Source organism: Mustela putorius, unplaced genomic scaffold (genome assembly GCF_011764305.1).
Source record: "Mustela putorius furo isolate JIRA1106 unplaced genomic scaffold, ASM1176430v1.1 tig00537350_pilon_pilon_pilon, whole genome shotgun sequence".
Taxonomy (NCBI): Eukaryota; Metazoa; Chordata; class Mammalia; order Carnivora; family Mustelidae; genus Mustela; species Mustela putorius.
The window spans coordinates 26199334-26216355 of NW_025422471.1; the positions used below are offsets into that span (position 1 = coordinate 26199334).

The 17022-nt window shown below is 37.1% G+C and overlaps 1 protein-coding gene across 1 annotated transcript in view; it reads left to right on the forward strand.

Moving 5' to 3' along the window:
- Positions 1-17022, forward strand: part of ANKRD31 (ankyrin repeat domain 31) — a 148564-nt gene that overhangs the window by 22976 nt on the left and 108566 nt on the right. The window contains exon 4 of the mRNA XM_045074417.1: positions 16336-16890. Coding sequence (XP_044930352.1) covers positions 16336-16890 — 555 coding nt within the window. The remainder of the gene's footprint in view (positions 1-16335; positions 16891-17022) is intronic.

Consider the following 17022-nt stretch of genomic DNA (forward strand, 5'->3'; position numbering starts at 1 on the left):
TACTAATATTATTTAAAAAGAAAATTTATAGCATAGCATGGAGGAATAATTTATAGACCTTATTGAAATTAGGCTTTATAGGACTGTTGTTCTTAAAAGATTTTATCCTTTCAGCTCTTTTAAAACCATGATTCTCAAAGTATGGTCTATGGACTCTTTGGGAGTCCTTGAGACTTTTTCCAGGCGGTTTTTGAGGTCAGAACTATTTTCATAATAATACTAACCAGTTATTTGCCTGTTTCATAGTACTGACATTTGCACATAGATTGCTAAAGAAAATGGTAAGTAAAATGCTGAAGCCTTACTAGGATTAGGGCAGTGGCTATATTTTTCATAGCCATGAACTAGCAGTTAGGAAGAAAAAAGCCAAGGTTCATTTAATGCATGTGGTGAAGCAGAAAAATTCTTGTTTAATTAAATTTCTACTTTTGAATATATATCTTTTTTTTTTTAAAGATTTTATTTATTTACTTGAGAGAGAGCATGAACGAGGAGAAGGTCAGAGAGAAAAGCAGACTCCCCATGGAGCTGGGAGTCCCATGCGGGACTCGATCCCGGGACTCCAGGATCATAACCTGAGCCGAAGGCAGTCGTCCAACCAACTGAGCCACCCAGGCATCCCTATATATCTTTTTGATATGGTTGTGTTGATAGGGGAAGTATGCCCAAGTACTTCTGTGAATACTGAAGTGTGGTAGTCTTGAGAGTACTTGCTTGAGTTGTAAACATTATAAGAAAATTAGCTCACTTTTTCTTTTAACTTGAAAGAATAATTGGCAGACAAAATGGTATTCACACTTGGGTATATGGCAGACATTTTCTTCAAAATCAGTGAAGTAAGCCAGTCACTTCAAGGAAAACAGCTGGTGGTATTTGTTGCCAATGAAAAAAATTCAAGCTTCCATGTGAATATTAGTGTAGAAAACTTGTTTGTACCACCTTGACCTTGATGGCTTCCAGTACTTAAAATTTTCCAGTGAAATCAGTGGTAATATTTACAAAGGTGGTCTTTTTGATGTTTAATAGTATTATCAATATAAGGAAGATTTGCATAATTCAGTGAAACAGTATTTTCTAAAAGACAAATGCACAATTTACAATCACTTACTGGTGAAAGATCCGTTCAAAGTGCAAGGTAGAGCAATGGATCATAATGGCACAGAATACAAAAAGTCTATCAGACACATGAAAAAATGTTCATCATCACTAGCCATCAGGGAGATTAAAATTAAAACTACATTGAGATATCACCTTACACCAGTTAGAATGGCCAAAATTAGCAAGACAGGAAACAACATGTGTTGGAGAGGATGTGGAGAAAGGGGAACTCTCTTACACTGTTGGTGGGAATGCAAGTTGGTGCAGCCTCTTTGGAGAACAGTGTGGAGATTCCTCAAGAAATTAAAAATAGAACTTTCCTATGACCCTGCTATTGCACTCATGGGTATCTACCCCAAAGATACAGATGTAGTGAAAAGAAGGGCCATCTGTACCCCAATGTTTATAGCACCAATGGCCTCGGTCGCCAAACTGTGGAAAGAACCAAGATGCCCTTCAACGAACGAATGGATAAGGAAGATGTGGTCCATATACACTATGGAGTATTATGCCTCCATCAGAAAGGACGAATACCCAACTTTTGTAGCAACATGGACGGGACTGGAAGAGATTATGCTGAGGGAAATAAGTCAAGCAGAGAGAGTCAATTATCATATGGTTTCACTTATTTGTGGAGCGTAACAAAAAGCATGGAGGACTTGGGGAGTTAGAGAGAAGGGGGTTGGGGTAAATTGAAAGGGGAGGTGAATCATGAGAGACTATGGACTCTGAAAAAAGTAGTTAACTGATTGCTTTTCTTCAATCAATTTTTAATTATCCCAAGGCAGATGATAAAAATTATAGATTAGGCATGACCCTTATTTCAACCACTTTCCATCAATATTTCATACATGTTCTTCTACTGTAAAATAGAAGAACGATAAATAATACTTGAGAATTTTCTCATTAGTGACTTGTACTTACATCTAAAACTGTAATGACAAACTTTCAATATACTTGAGGATTTAGATAACCAAGGAACATAATTCAGAACCAATTTTTTCTCCCCCACTACCCTCATTTGATACACAGTCATCCCAAAGTGACTTTTATAACTAAACTTAAGGTTGTCTTATTTATACTCCTAAATTTCATCCATTAATTTTCAGCTGTTCCTTCATTTTTGCAGTCACTTGAAATGTAAATTTTAACAAATTTGTAGTAACTGTAAAAGTAATTGAATGATGGAGCAAAAATAATTATGCAACTTTGAAATTCCTTTAAATGAAAAAAAACCTTGAATTATATTTAAATGAGAAGTAGTGTTTTTTTTTTCATTTCAAAACTTTTATTTATTTATTAAATAATTTATTTTTTAGGAATAGAAGTTTTCCAGAGTTCACTGGGTCATTTTCCCAGGCAAAAATTTCAGTGAACCACCAAAGCATTCAAGGTATGTTTTTATGGGTAGAGTCATATAAAGTAAATTTGTCTGTGCCTAAAAATAGAAGGCTTAGTTAGGTATGGATTTATTTAAATTAACAGCTCTCAGAAGGCCAAATGGGTAGAAGGTTAGAAGAATAGGAAATGCAGGACATTTGGTGTTTTGGGAGCCATTAATGCCATATGATGTTTTTGGCATCTCTGTACTTTTACCATGACACTCAATAAACTTCTAAGTCAGAGGTCTTTAACTGGCTCTTCCTTTATAACTTTGTGGTCTTTCTTGCTGCCATGAGCTGATGTGACTAGATGCCCATAGAATTGATAGTCCCCTTCCCTTCTGATACTTCATTGCAACTCCCTCTTTCCTTCATTCCTTTCAGAGTGTTTAGAATGAAAGTCCATTTTGTTTTCATTCAGATTTTAGATTAAATCACATGTAAGGAAACTATTAGATTGTTCACTAGTTTAGCTAACTCTGTTTTAATACAATTCTATTTTCTTCCTCCCAATTCAAAGAGTAATTCTAACCAAACTCTAGAATGGTCAAAATAAATTATCGTTAGTCATTGTCATTTTTGCTTATAAGTTAAAATTCAGCGCCCCTGAGCATTTTCTTCTCATTTGGTACTTTAGAATTGTATTTATTTTGAAAGAGAGAGAAGGATCACAAGCAGGAGGGGAGGGACAGAGGGAGAGGTCAGGAACAGACTCCCTGCCAACCAGCGAGCCAGCCCTACATGGGTCTCAATCCCAGGACACTGGGGTCATGACCTGAGCAGAAGGCAGACGCTTAGCCAACTAAGCCACCCAGGTGCCCCTTGAATTATTTTTCATACGTACATACTACTACTACTACATTTTGTCTCTTTCAGGTGTTAAGTAGAAAATGTACAAAATCTAAGACTGGGCCAGTCAGGCACCCTCCACAATTTTTTTGATTTGTAAAAACTATTTTAAGTAGATTTTGTAGTTAGAAAATGAGAAGTACTTAAATATGTTTATTTTTATATAGTAGTCAGATTAGCATAATATATACCAACTTATCAAATTTAAAAAATACCAACTGTTGGCATAAAAGTGATCATTTTGATTATGAGGTGATTAAAAATACAGAAAGAGGTGGCTTTGAGGATTTTCTTTACAATTCAGAGGAGGAAAGAGGATGAAGTCTCTGTTTTTAAACTACCCCCCCCAAGGATCTGACATTTAAAAAAAAAAGAAGATAATTGAAGATGTATCTATTACTATGTTTCACATATACTAAATTTTACACAACAAGAGATAAAACTTTAAATAACAAGATATACATAGCAGAACATACAGTCATCATTGCTTGGCACAGAGGGTTCTAATGCAAGAATAAGTTACTTAGTAATGTTTTGCTCATCATCCTGTGAGAGTGTGTAATACCATGATGTTAACCCTTCTAGCTTATATTCCTAGCTTATCATCATCAAATGGCAAAGGTGAAGCAAAACAAAAACAATAACAATAAAAAGCAGATTTTTGCATGATGTAAAACTCAGGAAGCATATTTATGGGTTTCCCCCCCTGAAAACCCTGTCTTGCTTATGAGGATGCATGCTAAGGTTCAGCAAATAATTACTTGTCTTATGCTGTAGCTCTAGATACTGCCTAATCGAAAGAAACCAAAAGAATGATTCAAATAAATGCTTGAAACACCAGTGAACCCTAAACCCCTACCTAAATATATCAGAGTGCCTGGGCCTTGATTCTGAAGGTAGGAGGCAAGAGGAGTGGTGTAGGAGAACCATCTTTTTCCCCCCGCTCCTCCTTCACTTTCACTTGGTATGAATTGCAGAGGGAGCAGGATGAGGAGAGCATAATAAAATGGAAGTCACTTAGGACAACCTGTTGATTCCTTTTTGCCCCTACTTGGGTTGTTCCTTTTCATGCCTAACTTGATGGCATGATTTTAATTTATGTTGTATTAACTATAGTGGAGGAGATGATGACCCTGAGCAAGTAGGTATGATTTTTCCTCCTGTAGTTACCTATACTTAGAATAACAACCAAAATAGAGAGGTTTTAGCTAAACTAATACTAAATAATTATAATTTTACTTATCTTTGTGTAAAGTGTTTTTTTAAGAAATGGAAGAATTTTCTTTTGTATTTTCATTGCCACTGTAATGATACTTTTATATCAATAATTAGGTATAATATTTATAAAATGTTTTGTGTATCACATGAATGCCTGTGAGAAGAATTTCAAGTTATTTTGATTAAGAAATGCTAAGTCAGAGTTATGTTTCTAGGACTCTAATAAAACTGGAGTAAAACATATTGTTACCTTCTAGGGCCTGAGGCTGAAAATTCTGAAAATTTGCCAGACCCAGAAAAGGTTGGTCTGTATATCAGAGATTACCTTTACATATCATGTGTTTAGATTTTATTTAAGAATTATATTAATTAAAGTATCAAGCCCATTTATGTTCTTTTCCTGGGTGAGTATATAACTAAACCATTTTAATAGAAATGTGTTCTTGTCTAAAAACCTCTTCCAGTATTTGTTCTTCCCTATCTCTAATGAAATGGTATTTTTTTGATCTGTGTTTCTTTTTTGTATTTTAATTCCAGTATAGTTAACATACAGTATTCTATTACTTTCAGGTGTACAAAATGATTCAACAATTCTGTAAATTACTCAGTTCTAATCAAGATATGTGTACTCTTAATTCTTGTCACCTATTTTACCCATCCCCCCCATTTACCTCCCCTCTGATAACCATCTGTTTGTACTCTATTTAAGAGTCTTTTTTTTTTTTTGTCTGTTTTTTCTTTGTTCACTTGTTTCTTAAATTCCACAAAGGAATGAAATCATATGATATTTGTCTTTCTCTAACTTACTTCACTTAGCATTATACTCTCTAGATCCATGCATGATTTTGGAAATAGCAAGATTTCATTCTTTTTTGTGACTGAATAATATCCCATCTTTCAGTGGACACTTGGGCTGCTTTCACAATTTGTCTATTATAAATAATGCTGCAGTAAACATAGGGATGCATATAGCCTTTCAAATTAATCTTTTCATATTCTTTGGATAAATGCCCAGTAGTGCGATTAGTGAATCAAATGGTTGTTCTGTTTTTAATTTTCTGAGCAACCTTCATACTGTTTTCCAGAGCAGGTGCACCAGTTTGCATTCCCACGAGAGGTGCATGAGGGGTCTTTTTTTTTCCTACATCCTCACCAACACTTACTTGTTTCTTGTGTTTTGATTTTAGCTATTCTGATTGGTGTAGGGTGGTATCTCATTGTAGTTTTGATTTCTATTTCTCTGATGTCAAGTGTTGTTGAGCATTTTTTTTTCATTTTTTCTGTTGGCCATTTGGATGTCTTCTTTGCAGAAATGTCTATTCATGTCTTCTGCCCATTTCTTGATTGGATTATTTGTTCTTTGGGTGTTGAGCTTGGTAAGTTCTTTATAGATTTTGGATGCTAGCCCTTTATCTGATAAGACATTTGCAAATATCTTCTCCCATTCTGTCACTTGTCTTGATTTTGTCAGCTGTTTCCTTTTCTGTGAAAAAGTTTTTATCTTGATGAAGTCCAGTAGTTGATTTCTGCCTTTGTTTCCGTTGCCTTCGGAGAAGTTGCTGTGGCCAAAGTCGCAGAGGTTGCTGCCGGTGTTCTCTAGGATTTTGATGGATTCCTGTCTCACATTTAGGTCTTTCATGCATTTTGAGTTTATTTTTACATATGGTGTAAGAAAATGTGTTAGTTTCACTCTTCTGCATGTGGCTGTACAATCTTCCCAGCACCATTTGTTGAAGGGATTCTCTTTTTTCCACTGGATATTCTTTCCTGTTGTGTCAGAGATGAGTGGACCATAGAGTTGAGGTTACATTTCTGGGCTCTCTATTCTGTTCCGGGGATCTGTGTGTTGGTATTTGTGCCAGTAGCATTCTGTCTTGATGATTACAGCTTTGTGATACAACTTGAACACATTGGACAAAATAGACTTTAAAACGAGAGACTAAGACAGTGCATAATCATAAATGGAACAATTTAATAAGAAGATAAAACAATTGTAAATATTTACGCACCCAGCAAGGTAGCACCCAAATACGTAAAGCAGTTAATAACAAACATAAAGGAAGTAATCAATCATAACATAATAATAGCAGGGGATCTCAACACTCCACTTACATCAGTGGACAGATCATCCAAACAGAAAATCGGTAAGAAAACAGTAGCTGAAAATGAGCACTGAACCAGGTGGATCTAACAGAAATACTCAGAACATTCCATCCTAAAACAGCAGGATACATATTGTTTTCAGGTGTACATGAAACATTTTCCAGAACAGTTCCATGTTAGACCACAAAACAGGTCTCAACAAATTCACAAATGTCAAAATCATACTATACATCTTTTCTGACCACGATGCTATGAAACTAAATCTCAACCACAAGATAAAATACAGAAAGATCATAGAAATATGGAGGTTAAGAAACATGCTACCAAACACTTAATGGGTCAGCCAAAAAATCAAAGAGGAAATCAGAAGATACGTGGAGAGAGGGGTGCCTAGGTAGCACCGTCACTTAGTTATCTGACTCTTGGTTTCAGCTTAGATCATGATCTCCAAGTCATGAGACCAAACCCCATGTTGGGCTCTGTGCTGAGCATGGAGTCTGCTTAGAGTTTCTTTCTCCCTCTCCCCCTGCCTCCACCACTCTCTCTCTAAAATAAATAAATAAAGCTTTAAGAAAAATACATGGAAACAAATGAAATGAAAACAACAGTTCCAAAGTTTGGGATGCAGCAAGGCAGTCTAAAAGGGAGGTTTATAACAATACAGATGTATCTCAAGAAGAAAAATATCTCAAATAACCGAAACTTACCCCTTAAGGGGCAAGAAAAAGAAGAACAAACAAACCCCAAAAGCAGGATAAGGAAAGAAATAGCAAGATTAGAGCAGAAATAAGCAGAATAGAAATTAAAAAAATAATAGAGCAGATCAATAAATCCAGGAGCTGGTTCTTTGAAATGAACAATGAAATTGATAAACCTTTAGTCAATACCTTTAGTCAAACTCATCAGGGAAAGAGAGAGAACTCATACAAATAAAATCAGAAATGGAAGAGGAGAAATAACAACCAACACCATAGAAATACAAAGGATTGTAAAATATGAAAAATTATATGCCAACAAATTGGACAACCTAGAAGAAATGGATAAATTCCTAGAAGCATATCATCTCCTAAAACTGAATTATAAAGAAATAGAAAATTTGAACAGACCAATTACCAGCAATGAAACTGAATCAGTAATGAAAAACTCCCCATGGCAGAATGTCCAGAATCATGTGACTTCACAAGCGAATTCTACCAAACATTTAAAAAGTCAATATTTATTCTCAAACTGTTCTAAAAAACAGAAGAGGAAGGAAGGTTTCCAAATTCATCCTGTGAGGCCAGTGTTACCCTGATACCAAAACCAAAAAAGACACCACAAAAAAAGAGAATGGCAGGCCAATTTCTTTGATGAATATAGATGTAAAAGTCCTCAACAAAGTATTAGCAAGCTGAACCTAACAATACATTAAAAAACTGTTTACCACAATCAAGTGGGATGTATTCCCAGGATACAGGTGTGACTCAATATTCGCAAAACAATTAACATGCTACATTATATCAACGAAAAAGGGTAAAAAACATGAACATTTCAGTAGTTGCAGAAAAAGCATTTGACAGAGTACACATATGTGGGGATTCACAGGGCCTGGATTGATAAAATCTGACTTGTATATACCTCCCTGGATGAGACTAATTGAAAAGCAAAGGAGGAGTGCCTGGAATGCTGGGCCTTCTTTGAAGTTTCTTGGCTGAAAGCGGCTAGATTCTTACTGTGCCTAAGGTTCTCATCTAGGGAACAAATGTTTAAAGTTTGAAGAAATTCAGGTACCTGCAGTGGTCATGTGCTTCGCGAACTCCTTGCCTTGTTCATATGTCACAAGCGCTTCTTGCTTCTGTCACCTGCTGCCCCATATATTATTGTCCTGATCTTTTTTTTAAAAAATATTTTATTTATTTATCAGAGAGAGAGAGGGGAGAGAGCGAGCACAGGCAGACAGAATGGCAGGCAGAGGCAGAGGGAGAAGCAGGCTCCCCGCCGAGCAAGGAGCCCGATGTGGGACTCGATCCCAGGACGCTGGGATCATGACCTGAGCCGAAGGCAGCTGCTTAACCAACTGAGCCACCCAGGCGTCCCTATTGTCCTGATCTTGAAGCTACACATTCCTTCTTGGTTTTGGTATTTTGGTATATCCTTCTTGCATGTGGTATATTGATAAAACTCAAAATAAAAGTGGAGGCAAAGTTTGGCTTGAGACCTTTCGCCACTGGAGTGTCATGTCCCGTTGCCCTCTCCTTTCTCCTACTTTGGTGTCTGGAGTAATCTTTTCATTTGCCATCTCTCGGTTTGCTTGCCAAACCCGACAAACATCCATTCATGATAAAAATCCCCAACAAAGTAAGTTTGGAGGGAACATACCTCAACATAATAAAACCTATATATGAAAACCCATATTGACATGATGCATAATGAGGAAGAACTGAGAGCTTTTCCCCAGGGTTAGGAACAAGCCAAGCATGTCCACTCTCAGCACATTTATTCTGCATAGTATTGGAATTCCTTGCTTCAGCATTCAGACGACAAAAAAAAGTAAAAGTCATGCAAATTATGAGGAAGAAGTAAAACTTGCACTGTTTTCAGATGGCATGATACTGTATTTAGAAAATCCTAAAGACCATCCAAAAACTACTAGAACTGATAAATAAATTCAGTAAAGTTGTAGGTTACAATATCAGTATACAGAAATTGCATTCCATATACTAATAATGAGGCAGCAGAAAGAGAATTTTTTTTTAAATCCTATTTACACCTGCATCAAAACCAATAAAATACCGAGGATTAAGCCTAACCAAGGAGGTGAAAGATATATGCTGACAACTATAAAACACTGATAAAGTAAATTGAAGACAACACAAACAAATGGAAAGATATTCAACACTGATGGATAAGAAGAACAAATACTGTTAAAATGTCCATACTACCCAAAGCAATCTACATATTTAATGCGATCCTTATCAAAACATATTTTCCACATATTTTACCAACATATTTTCCACAGAACTAGAAAAAACAATCCAAAAATTTGTATGGAACCACAAAAGATCCCAAATCTCCAAAGAAATCTTGAAAAGGAAAACAAAGCTGGAAATAGCACCACCCCAGATTTCAAGTTATACTGTAAATCTGTTGTAATCAAAGCAGTATGGTACTGGCACAAAAACAGAAACATAGAACAGAGAGCCCAGAAATAAATCTGTGTTTATGTGGTCAGTTGATCTTTGACAAAGAAGGCAAAAATATGAAAGGGAAATAGTCTCTTCAACAAATAGTGTTGGGAAGACTGAACAGTTGCTTGCAGAAGAATGAAACTGGACTACTTTCTTAAACCACACACAAAAATAAACTGAAAATTAAGAACCTAAATGTGATGGCTGAGTAATATTCTATTGTATATTTGCAAGAAATGGATGGAACTAGAGGGTATTATGCTAGGTGAAATAAGTCAATCAGAGGAAGACAATTATCGTATTATTTCACTTATATGTAGAATTTAAGAAACAAAACAGAGGAGGTTAGAGGAAAGGAGGGAAAAATAAAACAAGATAAAACTAGTGAGGGAGACAAACCATAAGAGACTTTTTTTTTTCTTTTGGACAGAGATCGCAAGCAGGCAGAGAAGCAGGCAGAGAGAGAGGAAGGGAAGCAGGCTCCCGGCTGAGCAGAGGGCCCCATGCAGGGCTTGATCCCAGGACCCTGGGATAATGTCCTGAGCCGAAGGCAGAGGCCACTCAGGCGCCCCCATAAGAGACTTTTAATCATAGGAAACAAACCAGCGGTTGCTGGAGGGGAGGTGGGTCAGGGGATGAGGTAACTGGGTAGTGGGCATTAAGGAAGGCACATGATGTAATGAGCATTGGGTGTTATATGGAACTGCTGAATCACTGAACTCTACCTCTCAAATTGATAATACACTATATGTTAATTAACTGATTTTAAATTGAAGTGTTTTCTTATGAGCTGTTCAAATAAAAGGACAATGAAATTCTATTTGTAAAAATAATGAAGTCTATTTTTTCCAATGTAAGTATTGTTACCCTGGACTTTTGTTCACATTCATTTGTGTGGTAAGTACTTCTCCATTCCTTCACTTTCTTTTCATTTTTTTTCCCCTACACTTTCAATCTGCATGTGTCTTTAGGTCTGAAACAAGTCTCTTGTAGGCAGGATAGAGACGGGTCTAGTTTTTTTTTATCCATTCTGACACCCTCTGTTTTTTGATAAATGTTTTAGTCTGTTTACATTCAAAGTAATTATCAATAGATATGTATTTATTTCCATTTTGTTATTGTTTTATGGTTGCTTTTATAGTTCTTTGTTCCTTCTCTTGCTCTCTTCTCTCGCCATTAATCGGCTTTCCTTAGTGATATACTTGGATTCCTTTCTCTTTATTTTTTATATATGTATCACTGGTTTTTTATTTGTGGTTACCATTATGTTTGTATATAATATCTTCTTTATATAGCAGTCTGTATTAAGTTAATGGTTGCTTAAGCTTGAACCCATTCTTTATTCCTCTCCCCACGTATTTTAGGTATACGGTGTCATACTTTACATCTTTCTATTTTGTGAGTCCCTTGACTGATTTTTACAGATACACTTATTTTTACTGTGTGTGTGCTCTCTACTTTGTTTCCTTCTCTTTATGGTCTTTTGTTTCCACTGAGAGTCCCCTTTAACATTTCTTGTAGGGCTGGTTTAGTGGTGATAAAAATCCTTTAACCTTTGTTTTTCTGGAAAACTCTTCTCTCTCCTTTTCTGAATGATAGCCTTGCTGTATAGGGTATTCTTGGCTGTAGGTTTTTTTTCTTTCCACACTTTGACTATATCATGCCACTCTCTTCTGGCCTGCTGAAAAATCAGCTGATAGTCTTAAGGGGTTTCCCTTGTTTGTAACTGTTTTCTCTTGCTGCTTTTAAAATTCTTTATCACTACTTTTTGCTATTTTAATTACTTTATATGTCTTGGTGTGTACCTCCTTGGGTTGATTTTGTTGGCAGATGTCTGTGCCTTCTGAATCTGGATTTCTGTTTCCTTTTCTAGATTCAGGAAGCTTTCGGCTATTATTTGTTCAAGTAAATTTTCTGCCCCCATTTCTTGCTCTTCTCCTTCCAGAATTCCTATAATATGAGTGTGTTATTATGCTTGATAGTGTTGCCAAGTCCCCTAAATCTGTTTTCATTTTGTATTTTTTTTCTCTCACCTTGTGTCTTGATTCTTTCCATTACTCTATCCTCCAGGTCACAGATCCGTTCTTCTGCTTCCTGTAGTCTACTGTTTATTCCATTAAGTGTATTTTTAATTTCAGTGAAGTTCTTAATCTCTGATTGAGTCTTCTTTATGTTTTCTTTGTCTCTGTTAAGGGTCTTACTGAGGTCTTCCACTCATTTCTCTGTGAGTATCTTTATGACCATTATTTAAATTCTCTCTCAGGTACATTACTTACCTGTTTCATTTAGCTCTCTTTCTGTGATTTTTTTCTTTTTCTTTCATTTGAGACACATTCTTGTGTCTCCTCATTTTGTCCAGCTCTCTGCATCTGTTTCTCTGTGTTAGGAAGAACAGCTACATCTCCTGCTCTTAAAAGCAGTGGCTTTATGAAGAAGAGTTCCTGTAGTGTCCTGCAGTGCAGCATTCTCCAGAACCTGGTCCGTCAGGGGCGTCTTCTGTGTGTGTTGTGTGCACCTTGCTATTGTGGCAGAGCCACCTTTTTCTTCAGTCCAGTTGTGTGCAACAGTGCTCTTTATCTGTTGTGGGCACTATTTGGTCCCTCTATTGTTAGTGTTTGGAGCCGCCCTGAGGTGGACAATTGAGTCAGACCAGACATTTTCCAGAGAGACAGTATCACCAAACTGCATAGCACTTTGCTTGTGTTGTCCCCTTAGAGGTTTTTCTTAGTGGGCAGTACCTGCGGTTAGACCAGCAGTCTGCTCCTAGCCCACTGCCGGGGCTGCATTCAGACTGGTATATGTGGTTTGTCTTTTCTTCTCCCTGGGGCAAGAGTCACTTTGGAGTGGTGCTGGCCCCTGTTGGGGCTGCTCGTGCACTCGAAGTCTTTTTGTGCCTTTTTGGATGGGCTCTGGCAGAGAGCTTTTGGGAGGGGGTGGATCCACAAAATCTGTAGGAGCAGGAGGTATGTTGCTAGCAAGTTAGGTAGGAAGTGCATCCCACTGGTTCCTGCACGTGGCCATGTATTTAGACTGGGGCATGGACAGGGTGTGAAATGGCACCTGCCATCCAGCTCCTTTGTTTCTAGAGAAGTCTCCCAAGGATTCCTGTACCTTTAGCACATGCTCTGAGATGAATAAACAAATTTCCCTCCCTACTCCACAAGTGTTTTACCAGCTGCTGCTTCTGTGGTATATCTCTGCAGGTTGTTTTTTGTGCTCTCTTTAAACAAGGACTGTTTCCTCTCACCCTCCTGGCCAAGCTCGCTGATTTTTAAAGTTCTAGGTTTTAAGTCCGACTGGTTGTAAGAACTTATGAAATTTAACCCCTTTGGTTTTCAAAGCCAAATGTTATGGGAATTTGTCTTTCCCAGCAGTCTTCCCCTCAGTGTGATAGTGTGTTTGTCTCCTGTCTCTCTCCACATGGAGTTTCTCCCTCCCAGGGAGGGTCCTGCAGGTCTTTTTAGCTCCCCACTGCATCTCTGGCCTTCCTATCCTCTTCATTGTGTCCTCTTCTCTTTATTTAGCTATGAGTTTGTTCTTCCAGTCATTGGGTCATTTTCTGAATTATTTATACCAGTGTTGAATCTGTGGGATAAGGTGAGCTTAGAGTCCTTCTACTCTACCATCTTCCTTAGAATGTACCTTGATCTGTGTTTCATATCCAGTATTATTAGTCTCTTATTGTGTATCTAGAAGAGAAGTATGTAATTTATTATCAAACTAATCGTGGAGATGATGTAGCAAAAATGCCTTCTGTTGGTTTGTCTGTTACCACAGTTCATTTACTATTTCCTGCTAGATACTGCTTTCCCATCCTCCAGATGTTATTCAGTAACCACATATTGAGTGCTTTTTTTGGTTTTGCTTTCTCCTTGGTGCTGTGGGGAATTAGAGGAATTTAAGACTGACTCTGCCCACAACAGACTCAAAACAGTCCAGGATCTCCCCAAGTCAACCTTACCATACCTATACCTGTACCTTCTTTTATCTCAGGTATACCTTATACATTACTACTTCCATGCCTTTGTTCAAGTCAGGAGCCAAAAAGCAAGGGAAAGAACATAAAATATGGAACCAGAAAGTGTGTGTTTCAGGGGCAAGTATGTCCATTTTCATGTGTAAAATACCAATTGAAATACCTATTTCACAGGATTATTGTGAGAACTGAGAGCAATGATAGTTCATGGTGTCTGGTACCTACTTGGTACTTAATATGTATCTTCCCTTCTTCAACTCCTTCACAAATCTTTAATTTCTGGTTCAAGTCCTTTTTCCTTTGTGGATCTATCTCAGATGACTCTGGTGATCTTGACCAAGGTTAATTGCTCCCTCTTTAATGTTCATTATTCACTGACTATATCAGTATTTCTCGATCACTTGCATCCTATGACATTAATAGATCTTCTGAGAAAAAGGGTCTTTGTGAACAAAGAAGTTTGGAGATTACTCTATCTTAAAGTTTCCTCAGAGGTTTTTTGTTTTGTTTTGTTTTGTTTTTGTTTTTTTAAGATTTTATTTATTTGGCAGAGAGAGATCACAAGTAGGCAGAGAGGCAGGCAGAGATAGAGGAGGAAGCAGGCTCCCTGCTGAGCAGAGAGCCTGATTCGGGGCTGGATCCCAGGACCCTGAGATCATGACCTGAGCCGAAGGTAGAGGCTTAACCCACTGAGCCACCCAGGCGCCCTTCCTCAGAGATTTTAATGCACATGTTCTGAGAAGTTTTGTGGTATAGAAACCTTGTTACCTTTGTTTAACCAGGCATTTTTCTAGCAATTGTTAAAATCCTCCACTGCTTGCTGTCTGTCCCCCGCCCTACCCCCCCGGCCACCAGAAAACCATAACACACTGGGATCTTTTGTTTATGCCATTCATTTGACTTTATACAGTGTTTCTGATACTATTTATACATATTTAATATCTTACGTACTTATATATTCAGTCTTCATTTAGAAATTAAGTTCCTTTAAGGCAGAATCCAATGTATATACTTTATTACATATATGGCCTTGAATTTAGTAGATGAAAGTTCTACAAATAGGAGGACTATGACATAAAGAATGGATAGAATTTGGTTCTTGATTTTTTCCCTAGATTTCTTTTATCTTTCTGAACAAATTATATTTTACATTACTAATAAATATGTCTTCGTAAGCTCTGTATGCTTAAGAAGATAAATGGTGGCGGGTGTGGAAAGAAGGGGGAGAGTAAAATGGTTTTCCCTTCTCTTACTTAAATCAGAATACCAGAGAGCTTACAGATTGCAGTGCATTCTTTGAGAATGGTGTGTCAATGGAAGATGGATTTGATGTTTAGAAATTGCCAAAAATTATTGAAACCCACTCTGTTATTTAAGGTTAAGCAAATTAACAGGTTTTTTAAAAAAAGATTTTATTTATTTATTGGAAAGAGAGAGCATGCACATGTGTGAACAAGTAGGAGAAAAGGCAGAGGGAGAGAATATCCAAGCAGATTCCACTGAGCACAGACCCAGTGCAGGGCTTGATCTTAGGACCCATGAGATCAGAACCTGAGCTGAAAACCAAGAGTTGGACGCTTAACAACCTGAGCCACCCAGGTGCCCAGCACATTAACAGTTTTTAATGGTAAAAAAAAAATGTCCAATGTCTTCAAAGTATTGAGACTCTTTTGAATGGCTTGTAAATGGTTTTTGAAAGCAGTTTCAGAAAATAGAGTCTAATAATATTTTGAGCATTGGGAAAATTAGAAGAAGAGGTATATATAACCTATTAAGATGATGTCTTTGAAAAGTCATAGTCATTTATAAAAGTAAGTTTTGTGTTACCTGTTTAAATTAACTGTAATGCAGAACCATTGATTTATAGCTAAGGCTTGTAATACTTACATAGAGTTGTATCTTTAGTTTTCTTCTTTTCCCCCTCTGATCTTCTTTCCTTTGGCCTTTTTACTTCACAGTTACATAGTGATACAGAGATGGGGAACAAAAAGAAGGTGAAACTATACCAATTTTATTCTTGATTAATGATTTTTATAAAATTCAGTAGTGATTTTTAAATTTTTTTCCTTCCTTCCTTCCTTTCGCTGTGCGCCCAGTGTCGAGTCCAGCAGGGGGCTTGAACTTATGAACCTGAGATCAAGTGTCAGATGCTTAACTGAGCCACACAGGCACCCCAAGAGAGAATTTTACAGTCATTACCTGCAATGACGTTTGAGATTAGCTACTAATCTAACTATTCATGTCATCTCTGCCTCTTCTCTTTGCACAAATAATTTAAACTTAGTTGAATAGATAATTGGAATCGCTAATATGACCCAGCCAATTTTGCTCTTGGTCCACTGTGAATGTTTAGCCATGTATTCAGAATCATTAGTAATTTGGTACAGGAAATTAGTAAAGAGTTTTTTTTATGGAAGGGGAAGAAAATTGATAAAACTCTTTAGTGGTAATTTACCAAGATGATAAACTAGAAAACTATGAAGTTTTAATTTTAATTTTTAGCATATGCTATAATGATGGAATTTCTATTTGGAATATGCAGGAACTAAGCACAGACAGAAATGCTCCTGAAATTAGCTTTTTGTCTGGTACTACTGCTGAAGTATCTGATGTGGTGGTTGTAAAGGAGAAGCTGTTAGTAGAGCCAGAGATCTTAGCAGGACCAAGTAAGTTTTCTAAATCTGGAAAGGAAGCCACATTGACCATGAATTCTGAAGAAACCAAGGATGAAGAAAGTTCTCTTAAGACATTTGTGTCTGCCTTAGAAAGGTTACTCACATCACCAGAAATGGCTCAGGAAGAAAGACTGTTTGAAGTAATGAGTGATTTTGAACCTAAAGAGTTGGACATCTCATTGAGCAACTCTCCAAGTTCCATATCCATATCCTTGACATGTTCCAAAGATTTCCTAGAAAATACAAAGGATGATGCCTTGCCAGCTGAGTTGTTAGCAGCCATAAACACATCATCAGAAGGCAACGTGGGATCCATCTGTTACAGAAAAGGGGGAGACAGCAGTCTCAGTGCTGGAAATGAATATTCAGGAGTGGAGCCCAAGATGTCTCAGACCAGTGAAGATTGTACACAAATAACAGAGGTGAATTTTGAGTCTCTTCGTTCTGCTCCACCCTTTGAACAAGATTCCAAGTCAGGGGAGCTGCAGGACAAGCATCTTTCACTGCAGCATGTAATTGCAACTGTGAGTCTCTGATTTTGCCTTTTCTAATGA